Source organism: Thermobia domestica, chromosome 1 (assembly GCF_964235325.1).
Source record: "Thermobia domestica chromosome 1, izTheDome1.hap1.1, whole genome shotgun sequence".
NCBI classification, from domain to species: domain Eukaryota; kingdom Metazoa; phylum Arthropoda; class Insecta; order Zygentoma; family Lepismatidae; genus Thermobia; species Thermobia domestica.
The window spans coordinates 318,803,472-318,820,586 of NC_137454.1; the positions used below are offsets into that span (position 1 = coordinate 318,803,472).

The following is a 17,115-nucleotide window of genomic DNA, read 5'->3' on the forward strand; positions in this document are numbered from 1 at the left end:
AATAACAGGAATTCTTTGCACTTAGTCGACATTTAATTCTCTGTCAACATTGTTATTTGTAATGGGTTAATTTCAAATTATTTGACGTACCACTTCATTAATAGAGTTTTTGGACTGAGTTATCTAATATCGCAGCTTTACTCGTATGGAAAGGACGTGTCTTGTTTTAGTTGAGCAATTTGGGCAATTTCCAAGAAAAAAGTTTTGATTTACCGAGAAATAAGCAGAGGGTGATGCATATAGATAAATGTCATGAGAGAACAGATTATAATCATTATCAAATTTGTTGGAATGTTGTTTCTGCAGCGATAATCCTTCTACATTCTTAAATCATAATCATCATAGGTATTCTGCTATTGTCGCATCTAAGAAGTTTTCATTCTCCGCGGTCTTCAACTAATTTCATTGTTTTCAAGTAGATTTTTGCGTTTTAATACCATACATCAACTATAACCTCTTGCGGGCCGCGGTAGCTCAGTGGTAAAGCGTTCATCTCTGGTGCTTGGGGTAACAGTGTTGATATTAGAAGAAAATTGGATAATATTTAAATCTTTTTCTGCTAATTTATTTTATGCTATTACTGAACAAAAATATTGAGAATAAATGAACCAGTTAATGCAAAAAGGGGATTCAGCAACACAAAATTAGTATTTAGACAAACAAAGAAAAAGCAGTTTTGAAAGTGTAAAATCAAGATGAACCATTTTTTTTTCAAGTAGATAAAAATTGTATTAATTCAATGCTGTATAGGAAAACCACCTTTTTGATCATTGCAGTGGTAATTTTTCCGCAGTGGACTGAAGTCCTTCTTGCATGTAAATTATAAACGAAGGCCTGTTTGCATATAATTTTATTTATTTTATTATTTTGTTTTGTTTGTTAACACAAAACTGTGTTAAGACCAGGGCCGGATTTCTCAATAGGCCCGGTAGGCGCAAGCTCCCAGGGGGCGCACGGCCGAGAGAAAAAACATTAAAAAATATCTAGAAATAAACATAAATAGCCATAACAACATAATTTTTTAATTGATTTTTAAAAATCAGGCTAATAAAGCATTCTGATTTTGCAGTTCATTGGAATAAATGAACGTTGGTAAAGTTAAACTATTTTTCAACCTAATGCATCAACTTCGTTACAACATTGATTGCCCAAATGGCTAAATTGAACAAAACCAAAGTTATTCACCAATCTTTTGTTAATACATTAACGGTATTTTGTTAAGCTCAGAACCAAGTAAATTCCTTAAAAAAAAAAAAAAAAAAAAAAAAAACCTTGCAATGATAAAATTGCATGGTGGAGTGGTGTTTAAGCAATTAACATATAGGCCTGATATAATTTTTGATAAAGGTTTTTAGGAAAGTAACTTTAACTAGACTAGGGGCGGAAAAAATTATTGGGCCTAGGGGCGCCAAAATGCTAAATCCGGTTCTGGTTAAGACGTTTCTTGCCCAATTATAACCTGACCAGGATAGCAGTGCGGTTTTGGGAGGATGGCGCTGCTGTTGTGTTTACATAAGTTTGTTGGCAAGCGCGGTGGGACAGGGGAGCGGAGAGTTTCACTCTGCAGTGTATCCAACGGTTTTTAAAAGTTGCAATTTGGATGTTATTCATAGTCTAATCTCTTTCCGCTTAATAAAGAACGCCGTAAGTTATGTGGTTGTAGTGAACCATTCCTGCAGTAATACAGATGTATTGTGAATAGTGATATATGAATGGAAATTACCAATTTAAGAACATCATAGCACAATTGACAATTCAGTGAGCTTCTACTGTGTATTAAGGAGATTGTATAAAAATTGATTACGTTTTATTCGATGTCATTATAAAACAGGAGCAGCCTGTAAAACGCTGCTCGCTAGTTTGTTCACAAGTTAATATGGAGGGTGTATTTTTGTTGTAGTTGTTTTTTTTGCTTGTTATTTAACAGAAATGGGCACCTGCGATTTCGAAGGTGGACATTTTTTTTTTGAGCAAGAACGCCAATGTAAGTATTTTTTTTTTTTTTTTTTGCAATTTATTGCTTTATTTGACTTCTGCAACGTAAAAGAAAAAAAGTAAGGCCTACCTATTTTAGGTTTTATTTTACATTTATAATACAAAGTTAAAAATTCTTAGGTTTTATTTTTAAAATAAAAATATGCTATTCTGGGGGGCAATCGCCCCGATCGCCCCGCCTCCTGGATCTGCGCCTGACATGAGCATATGCGTGAAGTGGTTTATTACGAACTGGACAAAAAGAACTGCGATAGATTGATTACAAGTAATCCGGTTAGAAACACTGCTGCTTGCATTTTAGTTCCAAAACCGGCCGCCCGCACTCGTTCGCTGGTCAGGTAATAATAATCAATAATAGGTTTAAAAAACGAAACTCCAAATATAAACAAAGATATGTTTATTGACTAAATTATTAGCTGACTAAACTAAACTAACTATTAATTTACTAAACATAATGGGCCTTATGCAGAGTCGTTTTGACGTCTGATTAAGGCAATACTACGGGGTTGACTAACAGATGGTTATCAAAAGTGTATTCAGAGTCTCTGATTAGGACGTAGTAATCGACGGAGTTCATTACATGTGACTAATTAATCTAGAGCAGAGGGTACCCTTCTAGCCACGGTTTAGCTTGTGCGACACATTTCGGATTTCGTATGTCCTATATTTCCATTTTAGAGACTACGCATGCGCACATCTCTTTTCCGTAGTTGCCACATTTATTTTTCTCATCTGATGCTTTGGGTTATATTAGTTAATCATACCCAAATCAATTTTTTAGTTGTATTCAAAGTAGACTCTGAATACCAAAAAGTACACCCTCCTTACTGAAGTGCTAGTATAACACTAACTAGTCGGTGACTAACTATTGATTAACGAATTCTCTCTGAATACCACCCAATGTATTAAATAATGTGTTAAGGTTTGCTCTTCTCAAATATTAATAATAATAAAAAACACTATCAATGGTCTTGGACTTCTGGCTTTTCAAATGTAGGCCAATTCATGAGCAACTCATAGAAGTGTTTGTGCTCATCGGGAACATAGGGCAGAAGACGAGGCTGCCGAGAAAGACCTTGAGAGGTATTTCTAGTTGGCTTTGACAGAAGATTCCTGACGTCATTGATTTTGACACTCTTGGTGGTAACTTTACCGTTGATTTTGACACTCTTGGTGGTAACTTTACCGTTGATTTTGACACTCTTGGTGGTAACTTTACCGTTGATTTTGACACTCTTGGTGGTAACTTTACCGTTGATTTTGACACTCTTGGTGGTAACTTTACCGTTGATTTTGACACTCTTGGTGGTAACTTTACCGTTGATTTTGACACTCTTGGTGGTAACTTTACCGTTGATTTTGACACTCTTGGTGGTAACTTTACCGTTGATTTTGACACTCTTGGTGGTAACTTTACCGTTGATTTTGACACTCTTGGTGGGAACTTTACCGCGGGCATAAGCTTACAGGTGGTGGCAGGTGCTCGCTTTTGTTGTTCATCTTTGCACATTTTGAATGAGTGTGTCACTATACTGTCAATGAATTGACTTGCAAAGATTTAACCGAAGTTCTCTTTATTATAAGACAACTGCAGTAGTTAGATTAGGAATCTAAGAACATATATGTAACGGCTATCATACGTCATGATTTTCCCGGTCATGTCCTCTTTTCAGACCCTGTAATTTGCGTTCGGGCAGGTTTTCCATGTAGATGAAATTTGCATTAAGCGAATGCCATTGCCACTAACCAAATATAATTACTTTTGCAGAAAGCGCTTCAGTCAATGATTCGATGCTTTTCTGCGTAGAATAATCAAAATTTAAGTCTGTTTATAAAATGTTGAGAAATGAAACTGAATCCTTTTATGCATAGAAACATAGGTGTACCATATAGGAACAAAAGTACGTTGTTAACTCAATTTCGTCCTTGTGGTGACTGAAGCAACTCTTGCATGAACTAATTCAAATATGTCAGTATTATTTTCTCCTATTGAAGCTTTCAAACATTTCGAATATATAAAGAAAACAGAGGAAACATCATTTACAAGATATGCGATTTTTTCTTTTATATAGTGGTACATAGGTCTAAGCAAAAGTTTTTTTTTATTATTTACGTAATAAGTTGAGCAACCCACATTATGCTTTATTTTTTGTTTAATTATGTTTTTTTTTTCAAATTATGCTTTATTATTAATTTCAATCATTGTTTTACATTAATCCTGTATAATTTATAATATTTACTATACATGAAATATTTTAAATATTTTTATCTCTTTATTAATATTTTATGCAACCAGTTTCTTTCATATTTAATGAACTTTCTACTTAATGCACTTTACTCGAGTCAGATTTTTCTATCACTTGTGTGCGCCTTAGAGGTGCATACATACAGAAAGGGACAGTAAAAGATGCCACCAAAAAGTACACAAGATGCTCAAGATCAAGAGATACACAAAACAATATAGCGTGGAGTTCTTGTGTATTATTCATTGTTGGCGGAAGTTTTCTTCTTCTCCTTTTCTCTTTTCTCCACAATAAAGTATTACACGGAAAAATTTACAGAAATAAAAATACGCTTTTCATTATAGCATTGTTGTTCTCATTGCTGTTGTATTGTAAACATTGGTTTTAAAAACTATTAATACAGTATGCTAAACTTGTAGTTAAAGAGATTTTTTAAGAATTGTGCTATATATTTTAAATTATGCTTTATTTTCTAAAATTATGCTTTATTATGCTTTTAAAATTAGTTTCTTCTGAACCCTTAAACAACCATAATCATGTTTAAGGTACGAACCATATGTGTAAATTGCTTTTATGCTTTTTATGCTTTTGGGTTGCTCTGATAAGTAATATTTCTACCACTTTTCCAAACGCTTAAATAAACAGCTTTATTATATTGGATGTGTTATCTATCGTCACAGAAAGTGTAAGAACTGACTTGATCTTCACTTTTCAGGAATAGGCTTTGTTACTATGTTCATTGATGAAGCAAGGCAAGACTACACCAGGCAAAGCAGGGACGGCTGCTCGTCGACGTACGGTTAGTTTAATAATTTGAATATATTCTAGCATGTAATTTATTTGCATTTAGTTATTATAAGTGGAAATTTCTATTACGGAGGTTGCGAATTTATTAGTACTATTTACCTAGGTACAAAGGAATAACATTTTCATAGCAATCATATGAGTAAGAGATATACCCGAAGTAGTATCATGCATATAAGGTCAGTATTAAAATCCTTACAATTTTAATATTAGCTTTTGCCACTTCTAATCATAAATAGCGTTCTCATTTTGGTTGGGGGAAGAAAAAAGGGCCCGCGAGATTTTAACTGATTCTTGTAATACTAGACGAGAGAAATCGATTAATGAAAGAATTCTCGAAATTGGTTCTCGAAAGGAAAAAGGGCCCACGAGTTTTTCCTTCCCCATTTTGAACCGGTACATGAAAATGCGATTTCCTTCCCCATTATGAACCGGTACATGAAAATGCGATTTTCTTCCCCATTTTGAACCGGTACCGGTGCTGATTTTCAAAATTCCTTTACTAATCGATTTTTCTTGCCGAATACTACAAGAATCAGTTAAAAACTCGCGGGCCTTTTTTCTTCCCCACTTTGAACCGGTACATGAAAATGCGATTTTATCCATATTTGCCTGCGCCAATTTTGAAAATTCCTTCACTAGTCGATTTCTCTCGCCGAGTACTACAAGAATCAGTGAAAATCTCGCGGGCCCTTTTTTCTTCCCCCAACCCTCATTTTAATAACGATATTTTCGTTGTTTACTTTAGTAGGATAAAATGAAGTTGGAAGATTATTGTCCCAGCAAAATCTCAATCGCTAATCACATTGATCTGTTGTTAGGATGTTATGAAAAATAGAATTTTTCTTGAATTGTCCTCATAGTGCTAGAGAAAGAAAGCATGTTTGTAAGTTTCCTTCAAAACTTTTATTTGTAATCTTTGATTCACTTTATTTCTCACTTCTGAATGAAAGATTTAATGAAAAGCTTTTTATAATATAATATATTCAAAATTCTGGTCGCTGATCAAATAGATCTATTGTTAAGTCTCTATACAAAAATGTTTAGTTGCATAATGTGCTAGTATACAGGGTGTCCGTGAAGCGCCGTACCCAGGTCTGAGTATAACAAAAAGTAATACCAGTTTAAATTTATTTTTTAAAAAAGAATCTTCATACTATAACTGAGTACTTACATGCACGAACGATGTATCCAGTAGATATGCATGTTTTCATCGTGTTATACACACAAATAAGAGTCTTCATTTCATCTTTAGCATACAAGCAGGCCATAGTACTAGCTCGAATTAAAAGTAAGAAGTCAGAGAGACTGCTTCCAATTTAGTTACTGATTCTTACTTTCAGTTTGCCTACGTTTCCGGACTTTGTAAAGGATGGATATTATTGATTGAAAATACGATGTTACATTAATGGTCCTCTTCGTTGTTTTAAATGTAAACATTTCGGGTACACCAACACTCCGTGTAATGCTACAGCTGCAGGCCGTGCGAATTATGGCCAGAGATGTCATGGTGCAGATCTCTGTATACTAAGCAGACCCTCATGTACCCACTGTAAGGATGATCATTCTGTTTGGTCAAAGGATGGTTCAGCCTTTCAAGGAAAAGAGCGAATCCGAGACCTTTTAATTGTCGAAAATATTTCGTTTAAAATAGAGCATTCTACCCTCGATTCGTGTTTCATTTGCCACCATTACTGCTAATGTTCGGAAATCTTTGGCAATCTAGACATCTGACGTTTCAACAAAATTGAGCTCTCTCTAGTCGAGAGAACAACCCGAAACCACAACCATCACATTATATTTCGAAATTTCCATATACCTTGTGTTCATAACACTGGTCTGAAGCTAACGTCACAGCATTGTCACTTGCTACATATTGCTGGTATGAAGTTAAGCTACCATATTAAGAGTCGTCTTAATGAACCTATTTTCTTACCGAGCAAACCAAAATCCCCAACAGTTCTCAAGCCATATTTGATTTCCTTGTAATCGAATATGATGAAGGACGAATTGATGGATAGTGAGTGGACGGTAATTGGCTCACGAGGAGAAGTTCGTCTTCAACGCTTATCTTTCCAACTATTTTGCTTTAACTGTTCGGTTGTCAACTTGTAGAATTGAAACAACGCGTACCTGTCCACTCATCAACTGTTATTTGCTTGCAGGAAACTCCTGTAAAGCCTACTCAGTGGGTCTGTATTATCTCATGACACGATTTACAGGTGTGACAAACATAGTGATGATCGCACTGCTGACGATGTACATATCGCTGTACTCCCTGACTTTCATTTTTGGTATATAAACTTGAACTCTTGGTTGCAAGTAGTCGCAGTGCATAAGTTTTTCCCTCTTGCGATAATCAAGTGTTCGTTGCGTATTCATCGTACTGAAGCCTTTTTGGCGGTCAATTGATTCAGCTTTGCAATCAACTTAAGACACATGTGTTGATTGTTGGATATTTGAAGTTGTACCATCGCTTATGGAGCTTTTTCAACTGACGTTCGTGGCCGTCAAGTGAGGGAATTCCTCGAGGAGAGTAGGACGGTTGTCCTTTGTGATGGTAGTTGTACGTAGTTTTCTATTGTATTCGGTACTTACTCATGCATTGACCTCTCTCTCTCTATGCAATGTTTCCCTTGCGGATTCCTTCATGTGGGGACTACATCTTAGTCTAAGTGGCAGTCATCGTTTTCTAGTGGCCACAGACGATCTTCCTATTACTAATTCATTCATTCTCGATGCTATCCCGGCTCTTCGACGTGCTATTTCCACTTATAATTGGGATGGAACCTTCAACAATTTCGGATACCGTTTTAGATACCTGATAAAATCTGCGAAATGCTAAAGTTGGAAAGATTACGTATTGTCTCTCAGTAGTCGAATCTCTATGTTGGGCGTAGAGATGGCACATAAATGGCAACTACTTTTCTTTTAGTATGCCCGGCGTGGTTCTGAAGACTAACCCCACAGAAAACCATCATATGGGCCGAAACTTTTCTTCTGATTTTGCATACTATTTAGTCAATATAATCACTTTCAAACTCGTACAGAGAAGAACTTTTAAATTCCCGTAGCACCAGTAGTAAAGATCCCAATGTTCCCTTCCCGGCTCACGAATTCTCATTGTCTTAAGTGAATCGTCGAACACTGCTCCAACACGCAACATATAGAGCGATTTATGGCTTTTGTTATCGCAGCTTATTAATCGAATCTGATTGGCTGAGACGTTATCACCTGCATAGCGTGAGACTTCGGTGTTCTGTTTTCCCCTCCCGGGGAGGGTGAAATTATCCAACACTGGGAGGACAAAGCCTCAAATATTATGCTTGGAAGAAGCATTATTACCACCAGACGCGTAGCTATTCTTTGTGAGTCTGTATTTTACGAATTAGTCTTCTTTTTTTCATAGCTTCTGTGACTCATTCACCCTACCAATTGAGTCAACGGCTGCCAAGTAGAAGAATTCCTAACTATACATAAGCTAACTATTTTCCAGTTATTGAGGCGGCTGCAACTGTTAGCGGACAATACGGGAAGATAGCAGGGATGTACGTACAAATGCGGTCTCCAATGTTAAGAAATAGGAGCTATCGGTCATATGCTCAATGTTACTGAATCCAATACCAACGCTTATTGCAACTGGAAGTATAAACCTCTTTCTTTCATTTTTTAAATGAATTTTTAGAGATGCTTCAATAGTGTTCAACTGAATAAAGTAGTGTTCAACTGAAACACTACTTTAATACTACTAAGATATTGCTACCCTCGACAGTCAAATTTAGGAAGCACTCTTCTATTTCCAGAAACTTGTTGTTATATTTTTCAATTTGGAAAAGGCTTATAACACAATGTAACGCTACGGAATTGTAAAAACAGCTTCTGACTGGGGACTTAGTGGTCATAGAGGAAAATTTTGCAGTAATTTCCTTGAGAAAGTTGTTTTAGGGTTGCGTGGGTTGAATCTTTAAGAACAATATCTGCAAAGAAATGGTATTCCTCAAAGTAGCATCCTTAGTGTCAGACTATTTGCTGTCGCCATAAAGAGTGTTTTCTCTCATATCCAGGCTCCTGTTTGTAGTCTGCTGTATGTTGATAATCTAGTTATTTATTATCATTTTAGACATATTCACAGTATTGCTTGATAGCTTTAGCTTAGATTAAATTGTCTTTAGCTTACAGCTTTATCTTACAAACCGAAGAGGTCTCCTGGTCAGAAATGTATGTGCATTTCTACATCAATTAACTTGTGTTGTTAATCCAGACTGTTATTTCAGTGCCATGCGTGTATCATTTGTTAAAACAGTCCGATTTCTGACTTTGACTTTTGAGCGTGGCTTACGTGACACACACTTTTGAAATTTTAAATATTCTTGTCTCTGAACTTTGAACTTGCTTCAGCTAATTCCCACCGCACCAGGGATGATAGTCGTATAGTTTTGTTACAATACATTGTAGTCTAATTCAGTCCAAGCTAGGCTCTGTTTATATGATCTATTCTCCAGCCTGTTCCTCTCTGCTAAAGCAAATTGACACTATAAATCACCTAGGACTTCAGCTAGTTATTAGTGCTTATATATCCTGTAACTAGGCTTTATGTTGAAACAAACATAAAACCTAGTTATGTGCCCATATCTTTGCAGTATGTTTATGCTCTTCCAGCATGGTTGATGACTTCGCCAAGACTCAACCTTCTGTTGTCATCACACACCAAACAGCGCACATGTACCCTGGTATCCAGCAAGATTTTGATGAATTACTGGACAGTACTTCGATTTTTATGTGATATACACGAACGGGTCAGGAGATAATTTTATCATCTGTATCTTCGTCTCAAAGGAGAACAGCACAGAATTTAGTTAGCATCGCCTGTGTTCAGCATTTGCTACTGGACTAACCACTAACAGTAGTTAACCTTGTTAACTACAGCTCCGTTACTTAATAACACACTTAGCTGCACAAAGTGTTATTAAAAGCCTTCAAATTGTTTTCAGCATATATACCCTCGTGCGAGACGTCCTTCTGAGATGCCACGGGCTACAGAAACCAAGTTGTCTGCTGGGAAATGAGTATGTTTACATTCTGAAAAACGAACGTGCCGACACAGAAGCCAAGAACGCCGCATTGGCAGATATTGCGCTGGAGCATTATTTATCGAGAATGGATCTTCGTAGCAATTTCGCCCAATGGAAGTGGTCTCACTGCCAAGCAACTTAGGTCCAGCCAAATGACAATATTCCTCACTCAGTAAAATTTCTTTTTTACAGTCGCATACTAGCCGCTGTGATGAAGTGATCCTAACTCGCTTGCGTATCGAACACTTTCATGTAACACATTCTTATTCTTAAATACATGGTGCTAACCATTCTATTATGAAGACTGTGTCGTCCCACTGATTATTCGGCAATTTGTAGACTGTCCAGAATATTCAAACATGACACAACGCTTAGAAATGCCTGAAACTTTTCGTCAGGTTTTAAGGAATAATGAGATCTTAAGTGACTGGATTCTGTGTTTTAAAAGTGAAATTGATAGTTAACGCACGAAAGTTTTTGCGTTATGTATTATTAATATTGCTTCTATCTTATATACGGTCTATCTTATACCACCCTATATATATATACAAGGTGGTAGGTAACTTCATCGAAAAACTTTGGGAGGCCTTTCCTTATACGAGATGAAAAAAAAAAGTTCTAATAAACATGGGTCGAAAAACGTCTCCTTTCAGAGCTATGAACTACCGAAAATTCGAAGTATCACGTTTCAAAACGCCCTGGCATAGAAACTATAGGGCCTATCCCAAGCGGTTTAAGGAATTACACAGAAACTGGTATAAGCTCTATCTAAATATCCATATTTCAGAATTCACCGGTACCAGCGAAACGAACACTCCGCTAGTACTTAAAGGAGTATCTCTATACTTCAACTTTCTTTTCATAGTTCCTTTCACCGATAACTGAGGATAGTAAAACATGGATATTTAGATAGAGCACGTACTAGTTCCTATGTAATTCCTTAAATCGCTTGGGATAGGTCCTATAGTTTCTAAGTTAGAAAGTTTTGAAAAGTGATTTTTCGAATCTTCAATTCTGAAAGGAGACGTTCTTCGGCCAATGTTTATTAGATTTTTTTTCTTTCATTTCATATAAGGAATCGCCTCTCAAAGTTTTTTTTTTTTTCGGTGGAGTTACCTACCACCCTGTATACATGGTGTTAATGAACTATACCCACAAACTTTAAGAGGTGATTCCTCACATCAAAATAAGAGAAAAAGTTCATATGGACTTATGGCAATAAGTGCATAGTTTCAGAGCTAGGGCTGCCCAAAATCTCGAAAAAGCCAAATTTCAAAAGGCCCTATTTTGAATTCGAGAGACTGTGGATGGTGATCCTTATCAATATAAAGGAACTCACGCATACGCAATCCAAAATTGCATATTTCAGTAATGTTCAAAGGGTGTACAGATTATTCTCTGCAGGGTGAAATTCCCATATATCCCTTCAACCGAATTTTGAGATATGCTCTGATTTTACGATTGGACCAAAGTAGGCAAACGATAAGCCTTGATAGCAGTGAACACGGAATCATTTGGCGCGATGGAAGTGTTAAGAATCGTCAGCAGCACGGTTACTCGTACTCAGGGAAAACGCATGGTGCGATGTTTTCTTTCACGCTTATAAGTGAAGAAATCGTGAAATATACCGTGACGAAATACATATTATACGTTATTCCGAAAACAAATAAACATGGAGCTGCCGGTTCTTAACACTTCCGACTTCCTTACGAGGCACTGGATGTCCATTGTTGTCAAAGTTTACCTTCTGCTTCCTTTGGACTCTTCTTGAAATGAGGGTATATCTGAAAACTCTATTGAAAACATATCTGAGAATTACACCCTGTAGGGAATACCCTCTACAACTATTGACAATTGATGAAATATGCATTTTTGGATTGTGTATGCGTGGCTTCCTTTACGCTGATAAGAACCACCATCCATAGTCTTTCGAATTCGAAATAGGGTCTCTCGAAATTTGGATTTTTCGCGATTTGGAACAGCCCTAGCTCTGAAACTCGGCACTTTTCGCCATAGATCCATATGAACTTTTTCTCTAATCTTAATCTGAGGAGTCACCTCTTACAGTTTGTTGGTATAGTTCATTAACACCCTATATATATATATATATATATATATATATATATATATATATATATATATATATATATATATATATATATATATATATATATAATTTTGTCCTTTTACTCTTTTTACGACCTCTGTTTTTGTAGTTTTAATTTAGTACTTTGTAGTTCTTTATTGTCAAATACACTTTTAAAAAACTTTTAGCATGAAACTTTTAATATAGCGTATGTGTCGAACAATTGGCTTTATCGTGATGAAGACAAATAATCTCATTGGAGACGCTCCAACTTAACTATAATCGTCCATTCATTTATTATTTGCTGAGCTCTTGTTGGCTTTAGCAAATAAAAGATATGACTGATCACTGACGAATAATATAATTATTATTAGCTGATCACTGACGAATAATACAATTAGTAGCTTTCGTTCACCATGTGAGCTTCTGTGTTATTAACAATACAGAGCACAGACCTATACTGAAACAATACCGTATTGTTGTTCCTTTTCCATGTTCCTTCATTCGCTCAGCTAAATCTTTCGCAACACCACAGTGTTATTTTTACACTCCAAAATTTACACCTTTGTCTAATTTAAGAACGTTGAACACTGGGTGTGGGAAACCAGTGACAGCTTGCCAGTGTTAACTGTAATACCAAATTCTTGACATTGAACTAACGCACTAAAGTGGTTTTCATGCTGGGACCACCGAAGTGTTTTAAAATTTAATTGTACAGGGTGTTGCACTCGCAAGGGACCCCGTGAAAAGTTACATAAAAGTCTTAATAAAAGAGGATATGCAACCAAATTTGCACACGACTTACCTTTATGGTTGAGAAATGAAGGTACATTACAAGAGGTGCATGAAGTGACCTCCTCTACCTGTATACATAGTTCAACACAGCACTGCATGTTAGTGATTATTGCTGCCAAAATATTAGGCGGGACTGCCTGGATTTCATGGCGAATGTTCTCTTATAACATGCGTGGTTTGTTCTTGTATACATTAACTTTAAGATGACCCCACAGAAAAAGACCAGGGGTCTAGTCAGGTAATCTTGGGTACCATAATCCTTTTGGAAATCACTCTTAAAAATAGATTTCACCGCAGTCATACTCGCTTTAGACGTGTGGCACGTTCCCCCATCTTGCTGGTACCAGTCAAGTGTTAGTTTCTCTTCATCCTGCTGGTTCAGAAATCCATGAAACAACACTTTACTGGTGACAGTAGTGTAAAAAAAAATGACCCGATGATGCGCTGTTCTTTTAATGTATAGAACACGCCCACCTTCTCTGAGTGAAGTGGTTCCTCAAAGATTGCATGCTGGTTGTCACTGGTACCACTCTTCATCACTGTACCACATGCACTGCAATATTCCTGTCCTTTCAGCGATAAATTTCTGCAACCAATGGCAGTATGTTAGGCGTTTATCATGGCAGTTTGTATCAGTTCATGAACAGCTGTAAACTTGAAGGAATACAGGCCTGCTTTCTTAACAGCTGTGTCACGCGCTACTCGATAATCCAAATTTCTGCGATAAACCGAGAAGAGATTTTGCAGGCGAGGCCAACAATCATGTCTTTACCTCATCCATTCTTTCTTCCGATAACTCTGAGTAGTTCCCGTCGTACAGATCTAACCATACTCTCTTTGTCCCCAGCTTCGTCACCAATTCTTGAATACAGTGTTTACATGGTTTACGTCGACCACCGAAACGTTCTAAAAACAGTTACTGACATGTCTTAAAGGAACCACTTATCCAATACTATTTTACACGAAACATGCGCTCTTCCACAGAATATCGATCCATCAGAATAAAACAGCACCGGAAGATTCAAGTCATATGGAACACCACTAACAGTAAGCCGGGCTACACCGAAACAAGAGACACACAGTTCACGAAACATCATTGTTGCCACATTTCACAGATTTACAAAGCTGCCACGTCGATGAGTTATGTAAAAACATCCTACGTAAAATTCAAGGAATCACGCCCGATATTCTGACAGCAACACTCATGAACATGCAGCGCTGTGTTGAACTGTGTATACAGATTGAGAGAGAGGTTACTTCCAGAACCTTTTGTACTGTACCTTCATTTCCCAACCATAAATGTATGTAATGTACAAATATGGTATTTTATCCTCTTTTATTAAGAATTTTATAACACTATTCACGGTGTCCCTTACGAGTAGGATGTACGTTCTGAGGTCAGAATCGTAATGTTTCTAAGTATGCGTTTTATTTAAGCATAAAACTTTCCTCTTTAAACCTGTTAATTTTATGACTGAATGACACGTCTAAGGGAGGAAAACCTCACAATGCATCTTCTAAGGTGAGGTTTTTTTTTAACATATAACTTCCTTGACTTGACTTGATTTTGAGTTTAACGTCCCGTTCAGCAGCGAGGCTATATGAAACGTGGACCTACTGATTAACGTGGAATCCGAACCACATGATCTCCCGCCGAGGATCGAACCCGGACCTCCCACGAGAAAGGCGCGTACCCTAACCGCTTAGCCACGGATGAGCTCTAACATATAACTTCCGTTTACAGTTCAGTTCTTGCTTCTTTCATTCATGATGATGGTAAATCTAGCCCTCATAGGACTATTATAGAAAACAAACTATATCAGTTTGTCTACTGACCTGGAAAACCTAAAATTAGCTTGAAATTCATTTTTGTCCCTGGAGAACCTGGAAAAAGGCTGGAATTTAATAATAAACCTGGATTTTTCTCAATGTTACCTCTTCACTAGATATAATAGAAAAAATCCTCTTTTCTTAAAGGCGATTTGTATGTTGATGGCGAAAACAGGGATACCTGAGCTGAGTTCTATCACTGTTTCCACTTGCTTGTGACACTTCTTTTTTCTTATTTCTTTCCGCTAGAATTTCCATTGAAGTAGAAAGTATTTAGGTGGAATTTCTGCCCATATTTTATGTGGCAGTTCGAAAATTTGCTACAGTACAAATCTAGAAATTAGGAAAATGCTTTAAAAGAAAATTTTATGAAAAAGTAAGGAGCCAATCAGGAAAAATGGTACTTAAACTGGAAATTAAGGAAATTGCGAGTTTTTGTTCAGGAAGTGCAATGCTTATGGTTCCTGCTTCAAAGTTACGAGAGGCGCCAATTGTTTATCACCAGTAACTATGGCCAATGAAACGCTTGGAGAGTCATGAATCACACTTGCTCTTGAAGCATTTGTGGACAAGCAGCAAATGGTAGTTACAGATATGATAAAACGAGAGTATTAGAAATTGTATTCGAATCCTGAAATTACACACAATTGATAAATTTCAGTAAATAAGACGAGAAATTAGATGCTTTCCTACATATTGGAGTACATTTCTTCATTTGGTTAATTTAGTGCGTGTTAATATTTAGTTTCATCCGGAATCGTGTTGTAACTAGAGTTAACACTGAAGTACTGGTTTTATGTATCAATGGATTACTTTATGCGAATTTAACAATGGTTTGGTTCGTTTGTATACTAACTGCAGAACAAATTCTCCTGAAGTCAATCGGGTATATTTTTCAAGAAGCATCATTCCCTTGTCAGTCTCATATTGTATCAAAGACTATCATACTTGAAAAAGAGTAATTGAGGCATTCTCCGGAAAAAGAGCCTATAGGCAAAAGGATGGTTTTGCGAAAAATGCAAGTGGAAGTTTGTATTACTTCTACTGAATAGATTTTTGAAATGAAACATGAATTGCAAAAGGTGCTGATAATAGTTAGTACTTGCAGAAATCATGTAGCAGTAGTTAGGGGTGGTTACTTCTGGGCCAAAACTCCAAGCTAACACATTTCGTATATATTTTTAGTCAACACAGAAGGACCCAAGAAACCGCCACTGTGCACTTTAACACAGAGGGATAACCCAAAGTGAGATTGAATATGCTTTTATGACATTTAAAATCATAAAAACTTACATCTAAAACTTATAATCTAAAATCTTACATCTAAAACTACAACTCTTCTAACTTATAATGACCCCATGGTAGGGTATTGATTCCATCCTTTAAAACACATCTCTTATCATCTACACAACTTAAAGCTAACTTATTTACTTCTATACTGTACAAATCGTGCTTATAACTTCTAATCAAATTCATCTTATAATATTCTTTTTGGCTAATCAAACAGTCCTTATATTCGTTAAATGAAAGTTCTTTATACACAACACACTTCTTAACACCTTTAGCTTTCTTACAACACTTTTCTTTATCGAACTTACCTTTAAAGTCTTTATCTGTTAAATCTATTTGAGGTGCTTTTATACTGTACATCTTACTTCTTAAACCCACAAACTCTTCTATGATTGTACCTTTAATTTCATCCTTCATCTTACCAAGTATTTTCTTATTGATTTGTGGTATCCTATATTTGTTATCTTTAGGGTAATCACTCGTATCGAAGTAATCAATGTAATTTTTCATGTCTTTGTACACATCTTCTGTTTGAATATGGTATATATAACTATCGGTATCTGTATAACATACTTCTATTTTGTCTTGATATTTTGGTTTCATCACATTATAATGGAAATCGTACATTAAATATTTTGACAAATCTAGAATTGACATACCAACATAAATCGGTTTGTTAAATTGCACTTTGACCTTGTTCATATGAACTGCTACTAAATTTTCCGTAAAAACTGTAGTACTCTTATAATTCGATTTTGCTACAAGTTTCTCGTATTTTTTCTCATCACTTACAAGTTTGATATTAACTCTCTTTCTAATATTCTCCATAGTCTTTCCAAAAACTGAATTGTTCATGAGCTTGTAGAAGTCTTTTTCAAAGTCATTTGTTGCCCTAGTTCTCATCTGCGTGTTTAAATCTATATAGTTATTTAACCAATCTGATTGCTCGAACTCTATTACTCGATGTATCTTCTTAAGTTTTAATCCAAGTGATAGACAC

At 36.1% G+C, this 17,115-nt stretch overlaps 1 protein-coding gene across 9 annotated transcripts in view; it reads left to right on the top strand.

Annotated features, from left to right (window-relative positions):
* Nucleotides 1–17,115, top strand: part of LOC145662658 (transient receptor potential cation channel subfamily A member 1-like) — a 426,395-nt gene that overhangs the window by 144,335 nt on the left and 264,945 nt on the right. For all 9 annotated transcript variants that reach the window (XM_081728472.1, XM_081728567.1, XM_081728558.1 and 6 more), the window contains exon 2: nucleotides 4,954–5,037. In XM_081728472.1, the coding sequence (XP_081584598.1) occupies nucleotides 4,981–5,037 (57 nt within the window). In that variant the 5' untranslated portion in view covers nucleotides 4,954–4,980. The remainder of the gene's footprint in view (nucleotides 1–4,953; nucleotides 5,038–17,115) is intronic.